Below are 19,736 nucleotides of genomic sequence, written 5' to 3' on the forward strand. Positions count from 1 at the left end.
TTTGGGCTGTTGCCTATTTTTTACATTTGAGACATGAACACAATAGTCTTTGTTGGCAGCTTTATGACCACCACAGGAGACAAGGAACGAATGACCGCATGTGTTTATGAGCACTGCCTTATCCTCTGAGAGCTCATAAATGACAAGCTGTGTGTGATTTACATTTTTGGAATATAGCTGATCTCTTGTCTGAGCCTCTTGTCTTGAGTGACTTACACTGGATGCATCTGTGAGTGTAAATGCCAATTCTTTAATTAAAAGAAGTAGAATCAAACTATAGTCAGGATGTAATAGTGGCGGTTCCAATCCCAATGTTAAAAATATCCCTGTGTGGTCACGATGAGGGTGTGTGTGATAGATAAGTGCTGAGAAATCAGATCCAAGAGAAGAGGGAGCAACACATGCAATGCTGTATTCTGCTCTCAGTGCTCTTGTAAAAGAAAAGAAACCAGTAAATCCGGCAGCACTTTCCTCTCAATCATCTATGATTTGTAATTGCAAGACAAGGCTGTGCCTGTCCCAGTGTAACATCAGGGATGACTAGGAAAAAATAGTTGAGCGTAAAGGGAATACCGTTAATTTATAATGCTATATGCATGGGATAAGCAAGTAGTTGATATTTATCTGAGCAAGAAACAAAATGTTTCCAAGTTATCAAGATGATATATCTGAGACTTTTCCAAAGCACTGTGAGAATATACAAGTGTCAAAAGGGAAGAGCTAAGCGCATATTATAAAACATGGCAAAAAAAATCCCTTTCTGAATAAATCAACTCGTGGCCGAGGGCTAAACCAGAAAAAATACATGACTTGTGACCTTTTCAAACAAAAACCAGGCCTCTTCAATGCTGCCTCTGTCCTCTTCTTCTCCTCTGATTTGCAGTTATATAAGTTCATGTGACAGACAAACTACAAGATATTTCTTTTCCAGGACAGTGGAAAGAAAGAGTTTTCCCTCTCATTAAGATTTTATTAGCGAAATCTGAGAAGAGTTTCAAAGAAATCCAATGAGCCAGGGAGGGAGAACATGTGTTGATTCAGGATCTTTTGGTCTCACGGGGGAGTTCATTTTGTTGCTGGAACAATTTCTAAAGTAGCTACCGACTGTGCTTTAAAACCAACTCTGACGTGAGTATTTACCTCCATGACGAGCTTTAAGTTTCATTTCAGATTAAAATCGCCTCATTCTATCATTCAAAATCCTCTTGATTTTGACAGGAATGTTTTTATTTTCTGAAAAGGTTGATACCCATTTGTTTTGACTGTTTTGACTTTTAAGGACTTTGTATTGGCTTGGTAGGGTAGAAGGGACACTGGACCGTTGAGTTGTTTGTCCTCATAGCATTATAATTCAATTTGGTATCATTTTAATTAACATAGAATTACTATCAGTTTATCCCACGAGTCTTAGCTGTTGCATTCTGTCAAAGTCTCGTGGGAACAAAGTCACATATGTTGCATCTTTACTAAAATACCAAAGTATCTTTAATAGTCCTCCTGTTTTGGGTCTTAATGCTAGGCTTATATGGATCTAGTTCCATATTTGTAAAAGCAGAGTAAAAATCTTCAGCCCAGCTTCCAACATGTCCTCACTCTCCCATCGCGTAAAATACAGACGCTTGGTCATGTGCCTTTGGCGTTTGTTATTCACTCTAAAAGTCTCCTTTAGCGCCGGGACTCTTGGCGTCACTTTTGACAGGGACGTACTGACTGACATGCAGCACAAGAACGGGATAGTTAGGTTTATGAAAAGCTTGTGGGCGGGGTTATAAAATTTACGTTTCAGTGACACGTGGGACAAGTACGGGACATGATCTCCGGTCTCCTGGGTGAGAGTCCTGTGTTGTTTGACCCATCCACCACCCCGACCAACCTCCTAAGGCTGCATTTTGGTCTTTCATTCTGCTCGCTACCGTTGTCGCTCGTAATACTATTTCGTCTTACAGCTCCTCAGTCGCACAGATGCTGTGCCCGGTGCGTTCCATACAGACGCTGAAGGGTGCCTTTTGCATCGTATCTGACGCTGAGAGCCACTGGCCAAGCTTCCGTATGTTACGAGTTGCAACTTCACCCAGTCCCAAGGTGCATGGAAAAGGGAAAAGGTTTGGGTTCTTCGGGACCAAACATAAAGATTGCGGGGGCGGCCGGTTTTAATGGGGATGCGTCTGGTAGTGGGCGGCCCGAAAATAGACGGCGGGTCTTGGGATTTAGGAGCGCTGCTCCTGATCAGTGCTGTATCCGACTGTTAGGTTCGTCTAGCTTGGTTTTATAAGAAAATCAGCAACACACACGGTGCATCCAGTTAAACACCAGGCAAAGATTCTAACACTCTTTTACTCTCTTTCACTCTTTTTCTCTCTCTCTCTCACTTCTTTCCCGGGCCACTGTGCCCCCCCCCCTTTTCCTCCAGGGAACCAATCAACAGGGACTTTAACATGAAATTGGTTAGAGTGAATGAATACAATGTCACTTTGCCCTCATATTGCACTAGAATAACTTGAATGTAATTATGCACTAGAACGTAACTTTGCTACTTGTTACCAACAGTTGCATATTATACAGTCCTCCCCTCTCAGACAAAGAGGACCAGTGGTAAATCTTGGTTTCCAGCTGTTCCATGTTTGAACTGGCAGCTCCGTTAGAGATCTTCCATCTCCTCCCAGGGAGAGTCATAACAGCCACGCAGCAGCAGGAGCTCTCTGCAGTAGTACACTCAGCAACTGAATCCATTTTTCGAGTAGGAAAACTACTGTTGGCTATGCTTATGTGTAAGTTGTGGGCATGTGTGTTAAGTATTTTTTGGTACAGATTTAAGCATGCAGCTATTGAGCTGTACATGCAGTTTGCTGAGGGATGTTTCTGTTTGAGGTGTAGAATTCTTGAAGTCTTCACGTCATGTTTTTAGCTCTTCAGACTGACGTACGTGACTGTTTTGCAGACTCTGCAATAAAAGATCAGCTCAGGCACCTGTGTTGTGGAACAGCTTTGTTAAATGTTTGTTTTAGATTAAAACATACAATGGTCTGTTTGTTCTAAATAACAGTCCTCATAATAAAAAAAATAATTGTGATCTAATCTTGTCACTTTACAATCCAAGTCATGCTTCACTTTTTTCTAGTCGGATGAACTGATGATGACACCTTGTGGCACAAAGAGGCTCTCAGCACATTATGTGATGAAGAGCTCATTTTTATGTGTAGAAGTGTTCACTCTCTCTCTCTCTCTCTCTCTCTCTCTCTTTCTCTCACACACACACACACACACACACACATACACACGTTTGGCCAGTGGCCGCTAAAGTGACTGCTTTCTGTTGCTTTGGCAACACTTTCCTCAACATGGTGACTGCCAGTAACAGCAGACACAGAACAGCACCTTAGAAGTACTTAACCTTTTCCTTAGTCATCTCTCTGACATCTGAAAGTTCCTGAGTACCAGACCGGATGGCAGAATCTCAACAAACAATCTTCATGCATATCCAAGACTAAAATAAAGTAGCTTAGATATGTTGTGTGGGTCATTTCTCACACAAAGGTCACTAAACTCAGACCAAACCCCAAAGCAAACGGCGTGGCTTACATTCACGTTCTTTTCCCAGACCGACCGATTGTGTTGTCTCATGTCCAAAAACACAGATAATCTAGTTTGCGTCCTGACAGTTCATAATTATTAACAATGTTTATCATATGGGGCAGCCTTGTAGCAGGACAAATCCACTTTACATCTTAGAAGAAGAAGAAGAAGAAGAAGAAGAAGAAGAAGAATCTTTATTAATAGAGCACTTTTCAAACGCAACATTACAGAGTCCTTCACAAATCAATAAAAACAAGCCAGTCATAAAACCATCAGTTTTTTTAAAACACCAAAGAAAAATTGTTTAGTGTATAAAAACATGTACAGTGTAGGTAAGAAAAGAACAATTTTAAAAGAATAAAAGACGTATGTAAGATAATATCACAGGTGACAAAGCACTTGAACCTTTGTCCCCCATATGGACACCTAACCCCCATACCGTATGTGACTGTGTGAAAGCATTTTTTTTTGCCCACAATATGGTTGCAGACCTCCTTTTATTGTGTGCATGCGTGTTAGTGTGTCTGTGTTTCATAAGACGAGACTTTCAAGCGCATGTTTGGAAGTCATCTGTGGTATAGGCTTTGCATGGCAAGCTCCAGGTGTTTACATCCATACAATTAGTTTACAAACTGACTATCTGAATCATGCATCCTCAGGAACTCGCGTACTAAAATGATTGAAAGAAGCAGAATCGTCTGCGTGGCACATGCTCTGTTTATTTCAGATGTGTTGTTTACCGCACAGACAGATGTATCTGGTTATTGGCTACCACAACTCATATCCACCCCATCTTTCTCTTGCTCTTCCCCCTCCATCTCTATTCTTCACTCCTTAACTACCATTAAATTTCATAGACCGTGCTCCGTTCCATTAAAAACAGGTGTTTGTCCTCTGGCCTGAACTCAATATCCATAAACTTAGCTGAAATTGCCTTTGGCAAGTCTTTACTGATCTAATAAGGGGGCAGGCCTGCTGACTCAGATCTAAAGGACCATTCGCAGTTGCACGTGTACACACACTCATGCATACACTAAATAATTGAGAAAGCAAACCTTCCTTCTTCAGATGAAGTCGGACCCTTTTTTCATTGGCATACAACGTAACTGCTGCATACATTAGATATTTTCACATGAACATATTAAAGGGTATTAAACTCTTTGAAATCAGTGACTTCTTTTTAATCGCTTTCTAAAACACTTTTATAGAGTTGCTTTTTATGTAATGCCATCTTTTTAATTGTGTTTCTCATTGTCCTTCTGTCCTTTTAGAGCTAACCCCCTTAGATCTTTCTTTTTTTGCTATTACAATGTTGTGTATTTATAGGTATGTGTGTTGATTTGATGTGCAAATATGTGTATAGATTTGTATGTCCTTTATTTCCCCTGTCAAGGTACTTTGTAAATTATTGTTTTTAAAGGTGCTATACAAATAAAGTAAGTATTACTATTATTGTAATAACTTGTCAGAATAGTGACAACCTGAACAGAACTGCCAGGTTCTCGCATGGTTACAAGCCAGTAGTGGAGGGCTGGGTGGGGTGGGGTGGGGTGGGGTGTAACTGGTTACACTGGGTATGAAAACCTGTGTATTAGAGCTGTCAATCTTCCTCTATAATACCATTCAAATTTCATTTATTTTTTTTAATATTCAAACAATATTTGAATTGTTACACGATCTGTCCACTAGAGGGACTTCCAACATTAGCCTGGCCTGGAAGGAGACCGGCGTCACGGCACATTGCATTTCTGGCACACAACTTTGTTAACATCATGGACAGTTAAAGAAGAAAGAAGGCTAACACTAATTTTCCACAACGAGCACACAGCGACAAACACAAATCAATAGAGACCTCTGTAATTAAATATTATCTAACAAGTTTTTTGAAGCGGCTCTGTTAAGGCGAACGGTTTACCTGCTTAGTTATTGTTCATCAGACGTGACATGACAAAAGCATTTAGTTTTCACATGCAGTTAGGCCTAGGTAAAATGAGGGAAATTAGTTAACGTTAGACAACATATTTATTAAAAACATCTAATTTTAGTAGTAATTTCATCATTTGAATAGTATAGATTTTTTTTACTTTTTGAAATGTATTCAACTTTTCAATTTTGTTGCAGCAGCCCTATTATGTGTCTGAGTTTACCATTATTATCATTACCACCCTAAGCAACAGATCAGGCATAATCCACGGATGCTTCTAGAAACATGCAATTGAAATTAAAATAATAACTAACATCTTAGTCTGTTTAATACAGACATCAGTGCTTTAACGCTGGTCAAAGCATTAACACTACTGCAGGTCTATGTTGAGCCACGGATGAGATAGAAAAAAATCACTCGTAGTATATGATGAAATATTATTTCATAACCCATAGCATTTACATCTGAAGCCTGTCCACTAGAATGATGTCCATACTGTAATAGGTGTGTCATGATGGATGTGAAAATGGTCTTTGGCGGGCAGACAGCTTGAGCATTATTAAACAAACTGCCAGATGTGTGTTACTGTGTGCAGATGTGCATGTGCTGGATAATTTGTGGAGCAATGACGGGAGGAAGAGATGGATACAGTGTTATGCTGAAAGATAGAGACAGTATGCTGCTGTGTGGGAAACATACGCTAAGCTTTAATGACACCGAATGAACTAAATTTCCACACAACATAACTTGGTCTCTCCTAATCTCCCACTCTTCTTTTCCTCTCCAGGGCTCCATCCAGCAGCTGGTGCTGAAGTCAGATCCCACGGCCCCAGATGACCAGTGTGAGGAGGACGATCCTTATGTGAGAGTGCACCAAAACGCACAAACACACACCCAAACACTGAGTCTGAAAGTCTGAAAAGAAGTGAAGTGCCTATTACTTATGTCAGAACACACAGCCTCAGCTGCCCACACATGGAACTAGTCCTCCCTCTACTGGTGAAAACAGTGCAAAGCAGTAATCTATATGGACAAAAGTAGGTGGACGGCCCTATCTACACATTAACATACTTTTGTGTTATGCAGTCCTCCTGTCTCCAGTTAAAGAAAATATTAAAGCTACTGCATACAGTGATACTTTAGACAATAGTGTGCTTCCAACTGTTTGGGAAATACCCACACCAAATATAGACTTTGGAGTTTTAAAAAGGGAAGTTTGGATTCAGCAAAGTCGCACAATAAAACAGACAAAGCAACCGATCTAGGCAGCAGCACGCCAGCGACTGCTAGGTTTTGTTTGGAAAATGAAAATATTCTAAATATAGCATGCACTATTATAGATTATTTTTAGATGGGCCTTGTTTAGGTGTCTAAAATCTGTTTAGCTGTAGCCCCCGTCCACAGTAGTACATTGCTTAGCTTCCATGCGTGTACTTCTGTCTGATTGGGGGGGTGCCGCCCACCGTCTACTGTAGTAATACGCTGACTAAGGACAAGTGCCTCATAAACCCCCACATCAAAATATCCCAATTGTCCCTTTAGGATATTGAGTAAATGGAGGTTTTGTCTAACAAATATTAGTCTCCCATTGCCAGACCTTCCTCTACAGCGCTGCGGAGGAGGGTCTGGCTAGTCCACATGGCTTTCCGGGATGGGAGAAAACCATGCTCTGGTTTATTGGCATTTATTTAAACCAATCACAATCGTCTTGGCCGGCGCTAAGCCCAGGGCTCTTTGTTTCTATCATTGTTTAGAGCATTAATCACATTAATATCCAGTGTTTTTAAAGTTAAAGTTGAGCCATATTGAATACAGTTGAATCAATGTCACAACAGAAACTGTGGGAACTAAACACTTTGTATCCAAGCATGGTTTTATTTATTGAATGTATCTACATTCTTGGCTTGTTTTCCTCATTTAGTTTTTTCATTCTACATCTCCAACTCAGATCACATTTGTGCGTTGATGAGCATTTAATCATTTCTGTCTTTCTCCATGTTTATCTTCTGACTCCTCGTTCCCTGCTCTCATTTTCTCTTCAGGCCTCTGGATACGGAAGCGGTGATGACGCTTACGACGACCTAGAGGGAAGAGACGAAGTGAAGAAGATTGTGGAGGAGAGAGAGTACACCATGGTGTGTGCATACACACTCCTCATACACACCACATTACCCCTCTGTCCTTCCCATTTAGCTACAGGTTGGACTTGGACCAAAGAAAACCGCTCATATCCTTACTGGCCTGGTGGAGACTGGAACATGGTTATATGTGCTGCTCCCTGCCACCTCTGGGCTCTCTGAAAAAAGAATACAACAGGGCAGAGGAAGAAAGGCAGAGACTGGAGAGAGTACTAGAAAATTTAATTTTACTTAGAAATAGTTCAGGGAAATACTTTGAGTACTTCCCTTTACTTAAAGTACTTTTAAATTTCTAAAAGCAGCGAGAAACAGCTAGCCTAGCTCTCTTCTGCAGAGAGTCGCTGGCCCAGTCAAGAAATACTCCCAGAATGTAATAAACAATAGTTTGTGATAGATTATGTGTTAATAAGTGAGCCTTAGGGGTGCCTGTAGATGCATTTTTTAAACTATGGACAGAGCAAGGCTAGCTGTTTCCCTCTGCTTCCTGTCTTTATGCTAAGTTAATTGCCTGCTGGTTCCAAATTCAGGGTGCACGCGATCGTATCAGCAGTATCAACAGTTTTGTTGTCATTACTTGGAATTCCTTTAGGGGGAGACAGGAAATACGTACTAACGCTTTAAAGACAAGTACCATAACATGGCCAACTTGAATGACATAAAAATGGCCAACATGCCATCTTGAATAATCTTCCTGACTGTGCCTTAACAGCAGATCAAAACCCACGTTCTCATCTTTCTCTCTTGCTTTTCCAAATAGAACTCTGTGCTCTGGTTTAATGGCATGTCTTTAAACCAATCACAATCGTCAAGGGCGCCTCTAAGCGCCGCACTGAGCCGTATGGTCTGCAAGAGATTGGACAGAAAGTCTGGCAATCTTTCTCGATTTAGCCTGCAGGGATCTGAGGAGCAGTTAACCATAGTCCTCATGAATCCACCGGATGTAAAATTTCAACACAAAGAAAGTGGAAGGAAACGGAAAATACATGCATCCAGCGGGATTTCCTGCAACACCGGAGCAATCCCGGAAGTGACACCCAAAGGATATAGACTATACTGAGGCTGTACTACACATTTGCAGTACGTCACTATTTCAATCAGGAGAGACTTCGTTGCAGATATGCAAAGATTTACATGTACATGTGCATAGTAAGAAATGTACAGAGTCTTTGGGGATTAGACTCCTATGTTAAACATATTTTAAAGGGGTAGAAAAAGTATCCAGGAATCTTTAATACCCCACATTCACAATTTCAGCTTTGTTGTTTGCTGGAGATTTCAGTGCTTGCTTAAGGGCACGTAGATAGACACTCTCAGGAGAGATCACGTATTTGCTTCATCTACTCAGGTTGTTTTTTAATTCCATGTCACTGTGGCCAAAAGGAAATACTTGTGTTCAGATTTTGTTGATGGTACCTGAAGTAATTCAGAACTGTGTCCCCTAAGATTGGGAAGTGTGCAAGCATGAGGTATATTCCAGATGTGTGGAAGCTCGTACCCAGCCAGTTCTAAGCTATTTAAACAATTTCCCTGTCAGCCACATCAGGACAGTCAGACAGATTCAACAAATCCAACACTCTTCAGGAAAGGAAATATTTATTGCTTTTTCGAGATGTTTTATCGCCACAGCAGATCAGGCAAAGGTGATGCAGAAATAGTGTTGAAGAAATGCAGCACAGTGAGCCAGCTGTGTTCAATGTGTGGAATGTTGCATTAAGTCTCACACCGTAGTTGGATGTGGTCCGAGAGATTTCCTACCATCCGTGGCAAACCTTTTTTTTTTCCTGAGCAAATGTAATATACCAAAAAGTCAAAAAACAAAATATGTACACATGCTAGGGTGTTAATCTTTTTATTTTTTATCATGGATGTCCAACATTTTACAAAAAGAACCGTATCTCTTTTTTTCAGCCCCTCCCAGAGCCGGACCCCACTTACAGCAGCCCAGTCCGAGCTCCGCCCACTGAGATGTCGCTGGGCGATGATGACGATGATGAAGACATAGAGGAGACTTCTGGACAGGAGGATAAGATGACCACAATAAGAGGTAAAATAAAAAGGAACAAATCTAAATTATATTATGTAAATTTTCAAATGACTTTATTGTAGGAAATCTGTCTTTGGTGGCAACAGTCAGTACTTATGGGGCTCCTTGCTAGCTCAGCTGGTAGAGCGTGCGCCACACGTACAAAGGCTCCGCCCTCACCGCAGCAACCGGGGTTCAATACTGACGTGCGACACCTGTCCTAGAAATTAAAGGCCAAAATGCCAGAAACATAATCTTAAAAAAGAAAGAAATCTGCAGTTATTTGCCAATTTTTTTCTTTTGGATATTAAGCCAAACATTTATCTTGGCCTCTGTCACACACATATACACACTGCATTTATTTTAGATTTTAGAGTGTTCTGATATAAAAGTTGATGCTGCACTACATAACCGAGGCCACTCCTCCTGGGGTGTAGTTCCAATATTAGCCAGCAGATGGTGCTGGATGAAGTAAAAAGCCTCCTCCTCTCTGTCTCTCTTTTTCTGTCCTCTGACTTGGCCTAAATTATAATTTCATTTCGTCATATATGTTGTCAGATTGTATATTTCAACCTTTGTTAATCATGCAAATAAAGTGCCATGTTCTTTTATTGTGAACAGTATTTTTTGAAAGTGCTAACTTTGTGTCTTTGGTACAGTGAAATCATTTCAAACAGGTAGTCCGGCCGCAGTATTTGACTCTGTAAGTAGTGATTTCTTTTCATAATTTAGATGATGATGATGAGGATGATGATGATGATGATGATGATGATATAAAGCACAGCACATATTTAAAATTTTAAGTTATACATACAGTATATCTGTGTGGTTGTTCAGTAAAGTAAACAAAAATTCATTTTTAATTGCTTAAGTAAAGTGTTCAATGCCAAGCAGTTAATAGGCAATATTCACTATCAAAAATATGCCCATCCCTTTATCTTCTGCAATGCAAGTGTATCAATCACCCTAACTGAGACTCCATATTCGCCCCATTTGAAATTCATAGTCATAAAAAACAGTCCCCAACATCATGATGATACAATTATTACAAAAACGTTTTGTCTGTTAATTAATTTTTGCAGAAATGACTGCTCGTTGGCTCTTTTTGCTAAGACAAAAATACTCCCTCTCCCTAAAGTTAACGTTATTATCTGCAGCTGTCTTCACACCGTTTTAACTCTAACCCATGCCTTGCTGTAATTCCATGAGAGAATCACTCAGACAATTCTCTGTTCAGTCCCTCCAGGTGTCTCCAGGACAGAAAGGGGAGCCAGGTGAGCCAGGTCCATCTGGTCCTCCAGGGCCACCTGGTCCCCCAGGAAAAACCTCAGGAGAGGGGGTGGGAGGGGAGCCGGGACCCCGGGGACCACAAGGACCACACGGACCTTCAGGCCCACCTGGAGTTCCTGGGAAAGATGGACATTCTGTGAGTTTTATCTATTTGTTTGTTAGGCTATATTAAAAATATTCTAATTCTAAACTGTGAAGCTTTCTGCTTACAGAACATCATAAGAATGAGCACATCCTGTTGTTTAGCTCAGTCTGACAGGTCAAAAGATAAGGTTTTCTATTTTTGTCCTTTGTTCAGGGAAGCAAAGGTGAAACGGGTGCTCCAGTAAGTAAAGTCTTTCCAGTTTTGTAGATTAATTGGTTAATTTGTTTTGTGTCCCCGAGTGAAAAGCAATGCAGGAATGTATTCATTTTCAACATCCAGCTGCTGATTTATAGAGCTACACTTTATATACTAACTGCTGATGCAGCCCATTAGCTTTGGGTTTGGGCCACAGATTAAGTTAAAGTTTTGGCCTCATTCCCGATATCACTGACTGTATGGTTTCTGCTTTCACTTCTTACAACTGCATGCAACTTGATCTGTGATGTGGTGATATCTCATGTAGCACTGAGCTGTAACTGTCTTTATCCCAGGGCGCCCCTGGGATTCCAGGATTCCCAGGACTACAGGGAGAGCCTGGTCCTATGGGAGAAAAGGTAAACAATACCCCTCTATAATACTATGGTACCTGGACTTGAATAAGATCCGAACAGATAGCACTGGGTGAATTGTCACAGACTTGTAAACATGAGTCAGTGTTATGTCACTGTATGGTTGGATGCTACGACATTTGTCCAACAAGTCTCCAATGTGCAGCATCACAACATTTATAGCTATTGCTAAATCAGTGACGAATCACTAAATGTACAAATAAACACATAACAATCCGACTTCTTTCTCCTTCAGGGTGATCCTGGTGTTGGACTACCAGGTCCTCCAGGCCCTCCTGGAACTCCAGGTCGACCAAGCAAATCTTCCATGTTCCTGGTAGGTTATTAAACAAGCTTTTTTTTACCTTTTCTTTTCCTAGTAAAATCTGGTGTTTTAAAATGTAACTACTGTTTTTGTTCATTTTGGAGCTTTTTTTGTGTCTAAGTGACTGATGGGAGCAACAGTCTTTGACATTAGTTCAAGTATTAAGCAAGAACGCTGCAGTCGGCCACGACAAAACATGCTACAATATAAGTTAACAGGGCAATTGTCCAGCTTGTCTTTACCATCACAAAAGTTCTTATTTTGCCACTGACAGGCTCAGATTTATATTATAAGTTTCTGATAACATTATGGAAAGGATCCCTTCAGAGATAGACCTTTAAAATCTCTTTGAGACCTTTCAGGTTGACCAGAAACAGCTCTGAAGTCGCTAGTGTGTATAGAGCCAACAAATATTCACATGTAAATCGGTAAACTTTGTGTTTATTTCAACCCAAACTAGAGTTGTGATGGTTGGAAAAGTAGAAAGACAACCCAAAAGTGGTTTTCATTGTTTTGTTTTGTTTCCATTGAAGCGGATGTTACGATGCTAAAATTACTGTTTATTTCCATGGAGTCTGGTGGGTTTAGCGGATTTTATGGATGTTTCTATGTTTAAAACAGGATCTTACTCTGAGAAAGGTCGACTTCCTTAGAAACCCTTTCCATAATGTTGTCAGACACTTAATCTGAGCCTGTCAATGGCAAGCACTTTTGTGAAGGTCAACACAAGATGGACAATTGCCCTATTAAAGTAAATTGCAGCTTGTTTTGCCGCTGCCAATTGCAACGATCTCACTTAATACTGGACCAATGTCAAAGATTGCTGTTCCCATCAGTCACTAAGACACAAAAACATTGGAAAATAGGGTCCAAGCTGGAACAAAAACTGTAGTTACCCTTTAAGTCAAGGCCCAAGCTAACGTCTTGTAATATTGGACTGAAATCCATAATGTTTTATAGTGAAATAGCTTTATTATATCCATCTGTATCCACATGTATCATGCAGAGTTAGGTTGCATCTTTCCTGGTGCAACACCCTTGAATTCAGAGAAAGTTAAACACATTGCACCTGGTCTTTCAGCTATTGGATAATCCTGTTGTTTTTCATTCATCGTCAAATCTGTTCATTTCTTTTAATTTGTTTTTCTGCAGTTCCAGTTATGGTTTCAAGCATTTATTGATTGCTACAGTTGTGCTCTGTGTCATCTGTACTTTTAATCACGCTCATTGGCTTTTTTTGTGCACCAGTGATATTTATGAATGTGATCATAAAACATAGGTTGCTCCAAAACTAAATTTTGGGAAAATGTGGTGGTGGGGGGGGGGGTGATTAACAGTGACTGACACATGTCATGTGTTCATTAGGAGGGGTCAGGATTTGAAGACTTTGACAGTGATGCAGAGATTATTAGGGTAAGTGAACTTTGTTTTCTCTACCCGTGACGTTAGATAATATACAGCATCACGTTGCAATCTCACTTTATTTTTTCTGTCTTGCTTTTATTTTTTATTTTTTTACACCCTTTTCAGTTTGTCATCTCCGGCATCTGGACGCGGCCTTTATCTCATGTTACTTTTTGTCTATTTTGGGCTACTGTGGGATCCGTAGTGTGATGTAACTGATGGATTGTGGGTTTCTTTGGTCTGGTCTCTTTAGTATGGTTAATATTCCGAGATAGTCCTGGTTGTCATTGTTATATTCAGTAACATGAAACAGTGAAGAATATAACAGTGCTACTTGTACAGACACTACAAAGCCAGCTTTTGTGACCATGTTGCATTTTGACACTTGAGGACGCTCACTAACGTTGGACCATTAGCTAGAGAGGTACACAGAAGATGCTTTCTAAAGAGTCTTCCTTTTGTGTGACCGAGTTATGTTGTCTTGCTTCATCAGGGACCTCCAGGACCGCCTGGCCTCCCAGGACAGCCAGGGCCCCCAGGAACCCCATCTAAGGACATCATTCCTGGACCACGTGGGGCGTCTGGGAAAGATGGGAAGGATGGTGAGAAGGGTGAACCTGGACTGCCTGTAAGTTAAATACTCTTTTCTTTTTTTGCTGTTTTTTCTTGTACAGTTCATCAATATGAGAAAAACACAAATATATAATCCTGTATGATGATGTCTACGGTACTGTGTTGTATTATCAGTTAATTGCACTTCAGAAAAGCCATGTAGTGGGGCAGCAAAATGTGAAGGGAGAACGTTCTAGAGCAGATATCTGATGTCCAGAACCCCTAGGGAGTCCTCAGAGTTGCTGCAGGGGGGGTCACCAAATTATTGTTTTGATGGTTTAACAAAAAAAATTGAAATATGTCTGAAAATATACATGAAACATGAATCCAACATATTATGAGTAAATATAAAAAGATGTTTAATGTAAACAACATTGATGATAACATTGATGATAGGCTGACTGGCCTACAGCTAAGGTAGCCATCCACAGATACAGTTAAGCTTAAGAATTTACTGTGACACATTGATGTATGAATATATGGAAATGCCAACTATTTTTATTTTAAAAGCTTAGTATTGTATGCACCATAAAAACATATGTGCATAGGCTTTAGGCCGCCCTACACGTTATTATAGGTCCAGTTTATTATGCAACAAAATGTTATACAATATATGTAGTAGAGGGTCCCTTCTCCGTCTCTCTTCCAGTTAAGGGGTCCTTGGCATAAAAAACATTGAAGACCCCTGCTTTAGAGGAATATTTATTTTCTTAAGACCGCAATGATTTATCCAGAAAGGTGTGCTCTTAAAGTTCACTGACTGAGGCTTGGCCTCAGAGCACTTGAATTGCTGACTGGACTTCTGTTTTCAGGTGATTGAGGAGTGGTTTATTGGCTCTGGTTCTGGTTCTGGTTCTGGTTCTGGTCAGGTATTACCATTTGGTCCCATCAGATCTAAGGGACTGAAAAGACAGTATTTCCCCCAACTTTATTTGAAAACCCATGTTTGCATCCTGCTATCGCTTGCTGCACAGTATTGCACAGGTGGGCGTGTGTGTGTGTGTGTGTGTGTGTGTGTGTGTGTGTGTGTGTGTGTGTGTTTGTGTGTGTGGGTCATAGAGCGAGATCATTTTTAAGTGTTGGTTGAGGTATAAAGTACATAAGTGTCTGTATGTTTAAGGGCCCATCTTATATCTACAGTATATGCACCCACGTAGTAAGTCATGTCCTTTTCCAGTGATCCTTGAGCTACAGTAACAGCATTTTGGCAGAAACTACTGTAAGACCTTTTGAACATGGTGTGAGCTACAGCATCTGTTGGGGGGGGATGTGTCTTTTCTCTTTAAAATGTCCAAAGCTTTTACTAACTGTGTGAATGTACTACTCACAAGTTTACAACATTTACTGCAGCATTGTTTAGTGCATACAAGGTTTAGTCCCGTAAGCTTTGTTCAATATGTTGAAATTTGAACCAGTATTCATCCAACTTTGTTTACAAATATGAATGGGACCAACAATTTAATTAACTGTGCAAACTGCGCCGTGAGTACAGAGGTAATTCCTTCTGGTGGATGTATCTGGAAAGTAAATCTGAAAATCTGAAATTTAAATCTAGTCATGTAACTCTTGCAGGGAGTTGATGGAAAAGATGGGGATCCAGGACCTGTTGGGGAGAAAGGAGACAAGGTGAGGCTAATGACCATCTCTCTCTCTCTCTCTCTCTCTCTCTCTCTCTCTCTCTCTCCTCTCTCTCTCTCTCTCTCTCTCTCCTCTCTCTCTCTCTCCTCTCTCTCTCTATATATATTATATATTATGATATAGATATGATATATGTGCCACACCCTGTACTGTTTAAAAATCTCTGACTTATTTTTTTCTTATATGTGAATGTGCAGCACACCAACCAGGAGCAGGCTCTTCTGGCTCTTTGCTCATGTGCCTTGTGCCAATCTGCCTTTTTTATGAGCTCACTCTAATTTCCCTTGAGTGGGCCTCTTAGTGCTCTGTTAGTAAAAACAATTACACACACTCTAAATAAACACCTAACACAAAGAGCCAAGCTCTTAATGAGATGACTAATACAGCTTGAGTGTAACAAGTCTATGTTGCAATAGCTGCTCTGCCTTTTTGTGCAGAACCTGAACCTACTCTCTCTCTCTCTCCTCTCTCTCTCTCTCTCTCTCTCTCTCTCTCCTCTCTCTATCTCTCTCTCTCTCTCTCTCTCTCTCTCTCTCTCTCTCTCTCTCTCTCTCTCTCTCGTCTTTGCATTAGCTCATGTGATTTAATTGAATTTCATCTGTTTACCAGGGAGAGTCTGGTGGCAGCGGGCAACCAGGAGCAAAGGTAAAATCTTGATTATGTACTGGACCGGGCAGTGAAGCACTATTACTGATATTAGGATTTGTACGTATAATTCACCTTTTAGATTCCTGTTGTACCCAAAGTGGTATTTCTACAGTGCGTTACATTGAGCTTGTGATTAGAAAATCAAATTTCACAATATTTTTAACCAAATACCACAATATTGATATTGCGGAGATATTGTAGGGTAAGGCTATTGAGGGTGCTTTTACCATATATTTACACAATGAGATCCATGATACTTAATCATTATATCCACATTATTAATGATTAAGTGGATAAAGGCAAATAACAGAACAGCTAGGACAGTCTGGTGAGTTCAGAAAATGACATCACCAGGAAAAGACAACAATTGTGTCATATTGTGATATTTTGATGACCACATTTTAGATGATATCTAGGTCAATATAATATTGATATATTGCCCATCCCTACTAATGTATGTCTCTTTTCTGTCTAGGCTTTTCTTGTAAGTGGCTCTCCCTTTCAACTCCCAGTTTCTCCTTTTGTCACTATCTAACATCCATATCCCTAGCTCATCCTTTACCCTTTCTCATACTTGTGGGAACTTTATTGATTTAACTGATTCCATCATCGTCATTTTAAATATCACATTGCTTGCAGGGAGATCAGGGCCCTGCAGGGTTTCCAGGCCTACCAGGCTCAGAGGGTCCAGAAGGGCCGCCTGGTCCCAGGGGGCCAGCTGGCCTCCCTGGGCCTCCAGGCCCCCCTGGGAGAGGCTACACCATGGATTTTGAGGTACTTGCTGTTTCTTTACATCATGACCGGTCCACTTACAGTCTAGCTCAACCTTACACAACCAACATTAGATTGATGGAATTAGGATATGTTGATATCCGTACCGTTTTCTTCATATGAAGGACTACATCATGATGGTTGTTTCTGCTTGGTTGTGTAGAAAGAAGTCTGGACCTTGAACTGATTTAAGCATAATATCTGCACACCATCCCATCCCATCTGGGCCTGGCCTCAGCACAGAAGCAGTGCCTTCTTTTCTCAAATCACCAAATTAGTTTGCAATGTGTGTGATACATAAATAGTTTTGTTATTAGTTGTTTGCCGTCCGCTTTTTCAGTGTAAATCTGCTGCATTCAGCCTGACGTGGGGATATTTTGAAATGTATTGAAATGGTTCTACCTACTTGGACACTATACATTCTTAGACACTCACAATTAAATCACTATGAATTTGTCTTTTTTTGTCAAATGTTTTAGGACTTGGAAGGCTCTGCGATGCAAAGTGGTTTTGGAGGCCCACAGGTACTATTGCATTGAGTGTGTCAGCATGAAGAACATTCTGCAACATCACATTTAGCTTTAATGTTCATCGTACAGTGGAATTTCATCATCTCATCAACTGCTATTTTTGTCCCCTTTTTGTATTTTTTACACAGGGTCCTCCAGGAATCCCTGGTCTTGAAGGACCAAAGGTGAGATACTTGAGTGTCTGTGACACGTACAGTAATACTGTAGCTGTAATACCAATTGTGCTCTAAAAGCACAGACACCAACCGACATCAAAGAACTAACTGCATCGCCTGTATCTGGGCCAAAACATTTCAGTTGAACACACCGCAATGACTACAGCCAATGGCCAACTAGCATGTTCGTCCTGCGTCTGCGTGAGAGGAAATAACTGTCCGTACCAGCAGGTGGCGTTATTGTTGAAAAAATAACTTCTTTTTACTGTGCGCTAGAGAACAATAACACAAACCGTGTCTGCTGAAAAGCTCAATGTCTAAAAAGAAAATCTTAACCTGATATAACAAGTTTGTTTTTGTCTCATGCCCCTATGACTTAAGACGTTTACTTGCTTTCTCGCTTTTTTGCACGCTAATTCGCTTAAACTAACAGCCAATCAGAGTAATTTCTCTGACCGACGTGGTGAGTTGTCGATTCAACATGCTCAGTCGGCCAAAAATCTGCCAACAAGGGCCGACTAGTGCCACTGGTGCTGGATGCAATGCAAAAAACTATGGCTCAGGATGCTCATCAACAGCTGGCTGTCTGTCTGGTGTGTCGAGGTCTTAAATACTATTTATAATCATCATTTTAAATAATTAATTTATTTATTTTCTCTTTCCCTCTCATAGGGTAAAGATGGTTTAGACGGCCCCCCTGGAAAGCCAGGGCAAAAGGTGAGTCCGCTGTGCAGTTCAACTTCAGTAACCCTTTTTGAGATATTAGTGTTATCTCAGCACAAGCTGTTGGCACAATCTTCTTAAATGTCTTGAACCTTGAGGTCACAGTAAACGGCTGGAGAGTGAAAGACCACATGGTGACAAGCGATGTCAGCATTTGGCAGCAACACTGTCCTCTGACCGGGTCCACAACCTCCCGTTTTTTGTGGTTCTTGTTGAATCTGACCTGGCATTCTCATGTTACCTCCCTACAGAAATGAAGCAATACGTCACAGTGAATCTTATAATAAGAATACAACTATACTTAATCATTAATCACCAAAACTAATTGAGAGAATGTGGGAAGTCAGTAGAAATCAAGTCCATTTGGTGTGAGTTTTACTTGATAACATGGAATGAAATTGGCAGGTTTTCTTATTAAGTAAAAGTGATGTATATGATGAATGTTTCTTGGTGGCATCTGTAGGGGGAGGCAGGTGCTATAGGACCAACAGGGATTCCAGGACTGGAGGGACAAAAAGGGGAAAAGGTCAGTAAATGACTGGACTAATATTGTCGATACATGAACAGATTAAATCTATTGGGTCAGATTGTACAAATGGTTCTTACAGACATTACTTTTACCTGTAGATAATTTCAGATTCTGAAATATGGTTTTACTTTGAGCATTTGTGTGTTATCTTGTGTCATCTACAGGGACCAAAGGGGAACAATGGAGATCCAGGACAGAAGGTAAACCAATGAAGGATTGAAGGATAAGTGGCCAGACTCACACGTATTTAAAATGTAGAGCATTTTGTGTTGCTGTTTACTGAAAGGCTAAAATGTCTTGTTTTTTTTAGGGAGAGAGGGGAAGGGATGGACTCAGTCTGCCCGGCCCTCCAGGACTACCCGGACCACCAGGATCCATTACCAACCTCCAGGCTGTAAGTAGCAGTCAAGAGGCAATTTCCGGGGCTGACAACTGAAGCTAACACGGAAGTGCAAAAAACTGCAGATTTCTAATGGCCAGTTGAGGCTGGTTTCAAAAGCGAGTCAATCTCCATTAGTCTTGCTTTGCCAGGGTCTGGCTAGTCCACACAGCGTTTCAGGATGGATGCTCTGGTTTATTTGCATTTCTTTAAACCAATCACAATCTCCCTGGGTGGCGCTAAGCACCAGGCAGAGCCACGGTGTTGCCTCGGGAAGGAACTTGTTTTGGTGGAATGTGTATGTGCAAAAGTTGTTTTAGTCATGCAACAGAAAACTCAGATTGAACTGATGGTCTAGCTAGCTGTCTGGATTTACCCTGC

General features: G+C 40.7%; 1 protein-coding gene and 1 long non-coding RNA gene across 4 annotated transcripts in view; one reads left to right on the forward strand and one right to left on the reverse strand.

The window, feature by feature from the left end:
- LOC116671936 (collagen alpha-1(XVIII) chain) overlaps positions 1-19,736 on the forward strand; it is a 71,100-nt gene that overhangs the window by 42,107 nt on the left and 9,257 nt on the right. For all 3 annotated transcript variants that reach the window (XM_032503423.1, XM_032503421.1, XM_032503422.1), the window contains exons 6-24: positions 6,285-6,359; positions 7,540-7,632; positions 9,544-9,679; positions 10,318-10,361; positions 10,896-11,084; positions 11,247-11,273; positions 11,585-11,647; positions 11,898-11,978; positions 13,332-13,379; positions 13,864-13,998; positions 15,555-15,608; positions 16,230-16,265; positions 16,908-17,042; positions 17,519-17,563; positions 17,698-17,733; positions 18,397-18,441; positions 18,911-18,973; positions 19,141-19,176; positions 19,287-19,370. In XM_032503423.1, coding sequence (XP_032359314.1) covers positions 6,285-6,359; positions 7,540-7,632; positions 9,544-9,679; positions 10,318-10,361; positions 10,896-11,084; positions 11,247-11,273; positions 11,585-11,647; positions 11,898-11,978; positions 13,332-13,379; positions 13,864-13,998; positions 15,555-15,608; positions 16,230-16,265; positions 16,908-17,042; positions 17,519-17,563; positions 17,698-17,733; positions 18,397-18,441; positions 18,911-18,973; positions 19,141-19,176; positions 19,287-19,370 — 1,425 coding nt within the window. The remainder of the gene's footprint in view (positions 1-6,284; positions 6,360-7,539; positions 7,633-9,543; positions 9,680-10,317; positions 10,362-10,895; positions 11,085-11,246; positions 11,274-11,584; positions 11,648-11,897; positions 11,979-13,331; positions 13,380-13,863; positions 13,999-15,554; positions 15,609-16,229; positions 16,266-16,907; positions 17,043-17,518; positions 17,564-17,697; positions 17,734-18,396; positions 18,442-18,910; positions 18,974-19,140; positions 19,177-19,286; positions 19,371-19,736) is intronic.
- Positions 17,589-19,736, reverse strand: part of LOC116671959 (uncharacterized) — an 18,082-nt gene continuing 15,934 nt past the window's right edge. The window contains exon 3 of the long non-coding RNA XR_004327420.1: positions 17,589-17,600. This is a non-coding gene — a long non-coding RNA (uncharacterized LOC116671959). The remainder of the gene's footprint in view (positions 17,601-19,736) is intronic.

This window comes from Etheostoma spectabile, chromosome 22 (genome assembly GCF_008692095.1).
Source record: "Etheostoma spectabile isolate EspeVRDwgs_2016 chromosome 22, UIUC_Espe_1.0, whole genome shotgun sequence".
Taxonomy (NCBI): Eukaryota; Metazoa; Chordata; class Actinopteri; order Perciformes; family Percidae; genus Etheostoma; species Etheostoma spectabile.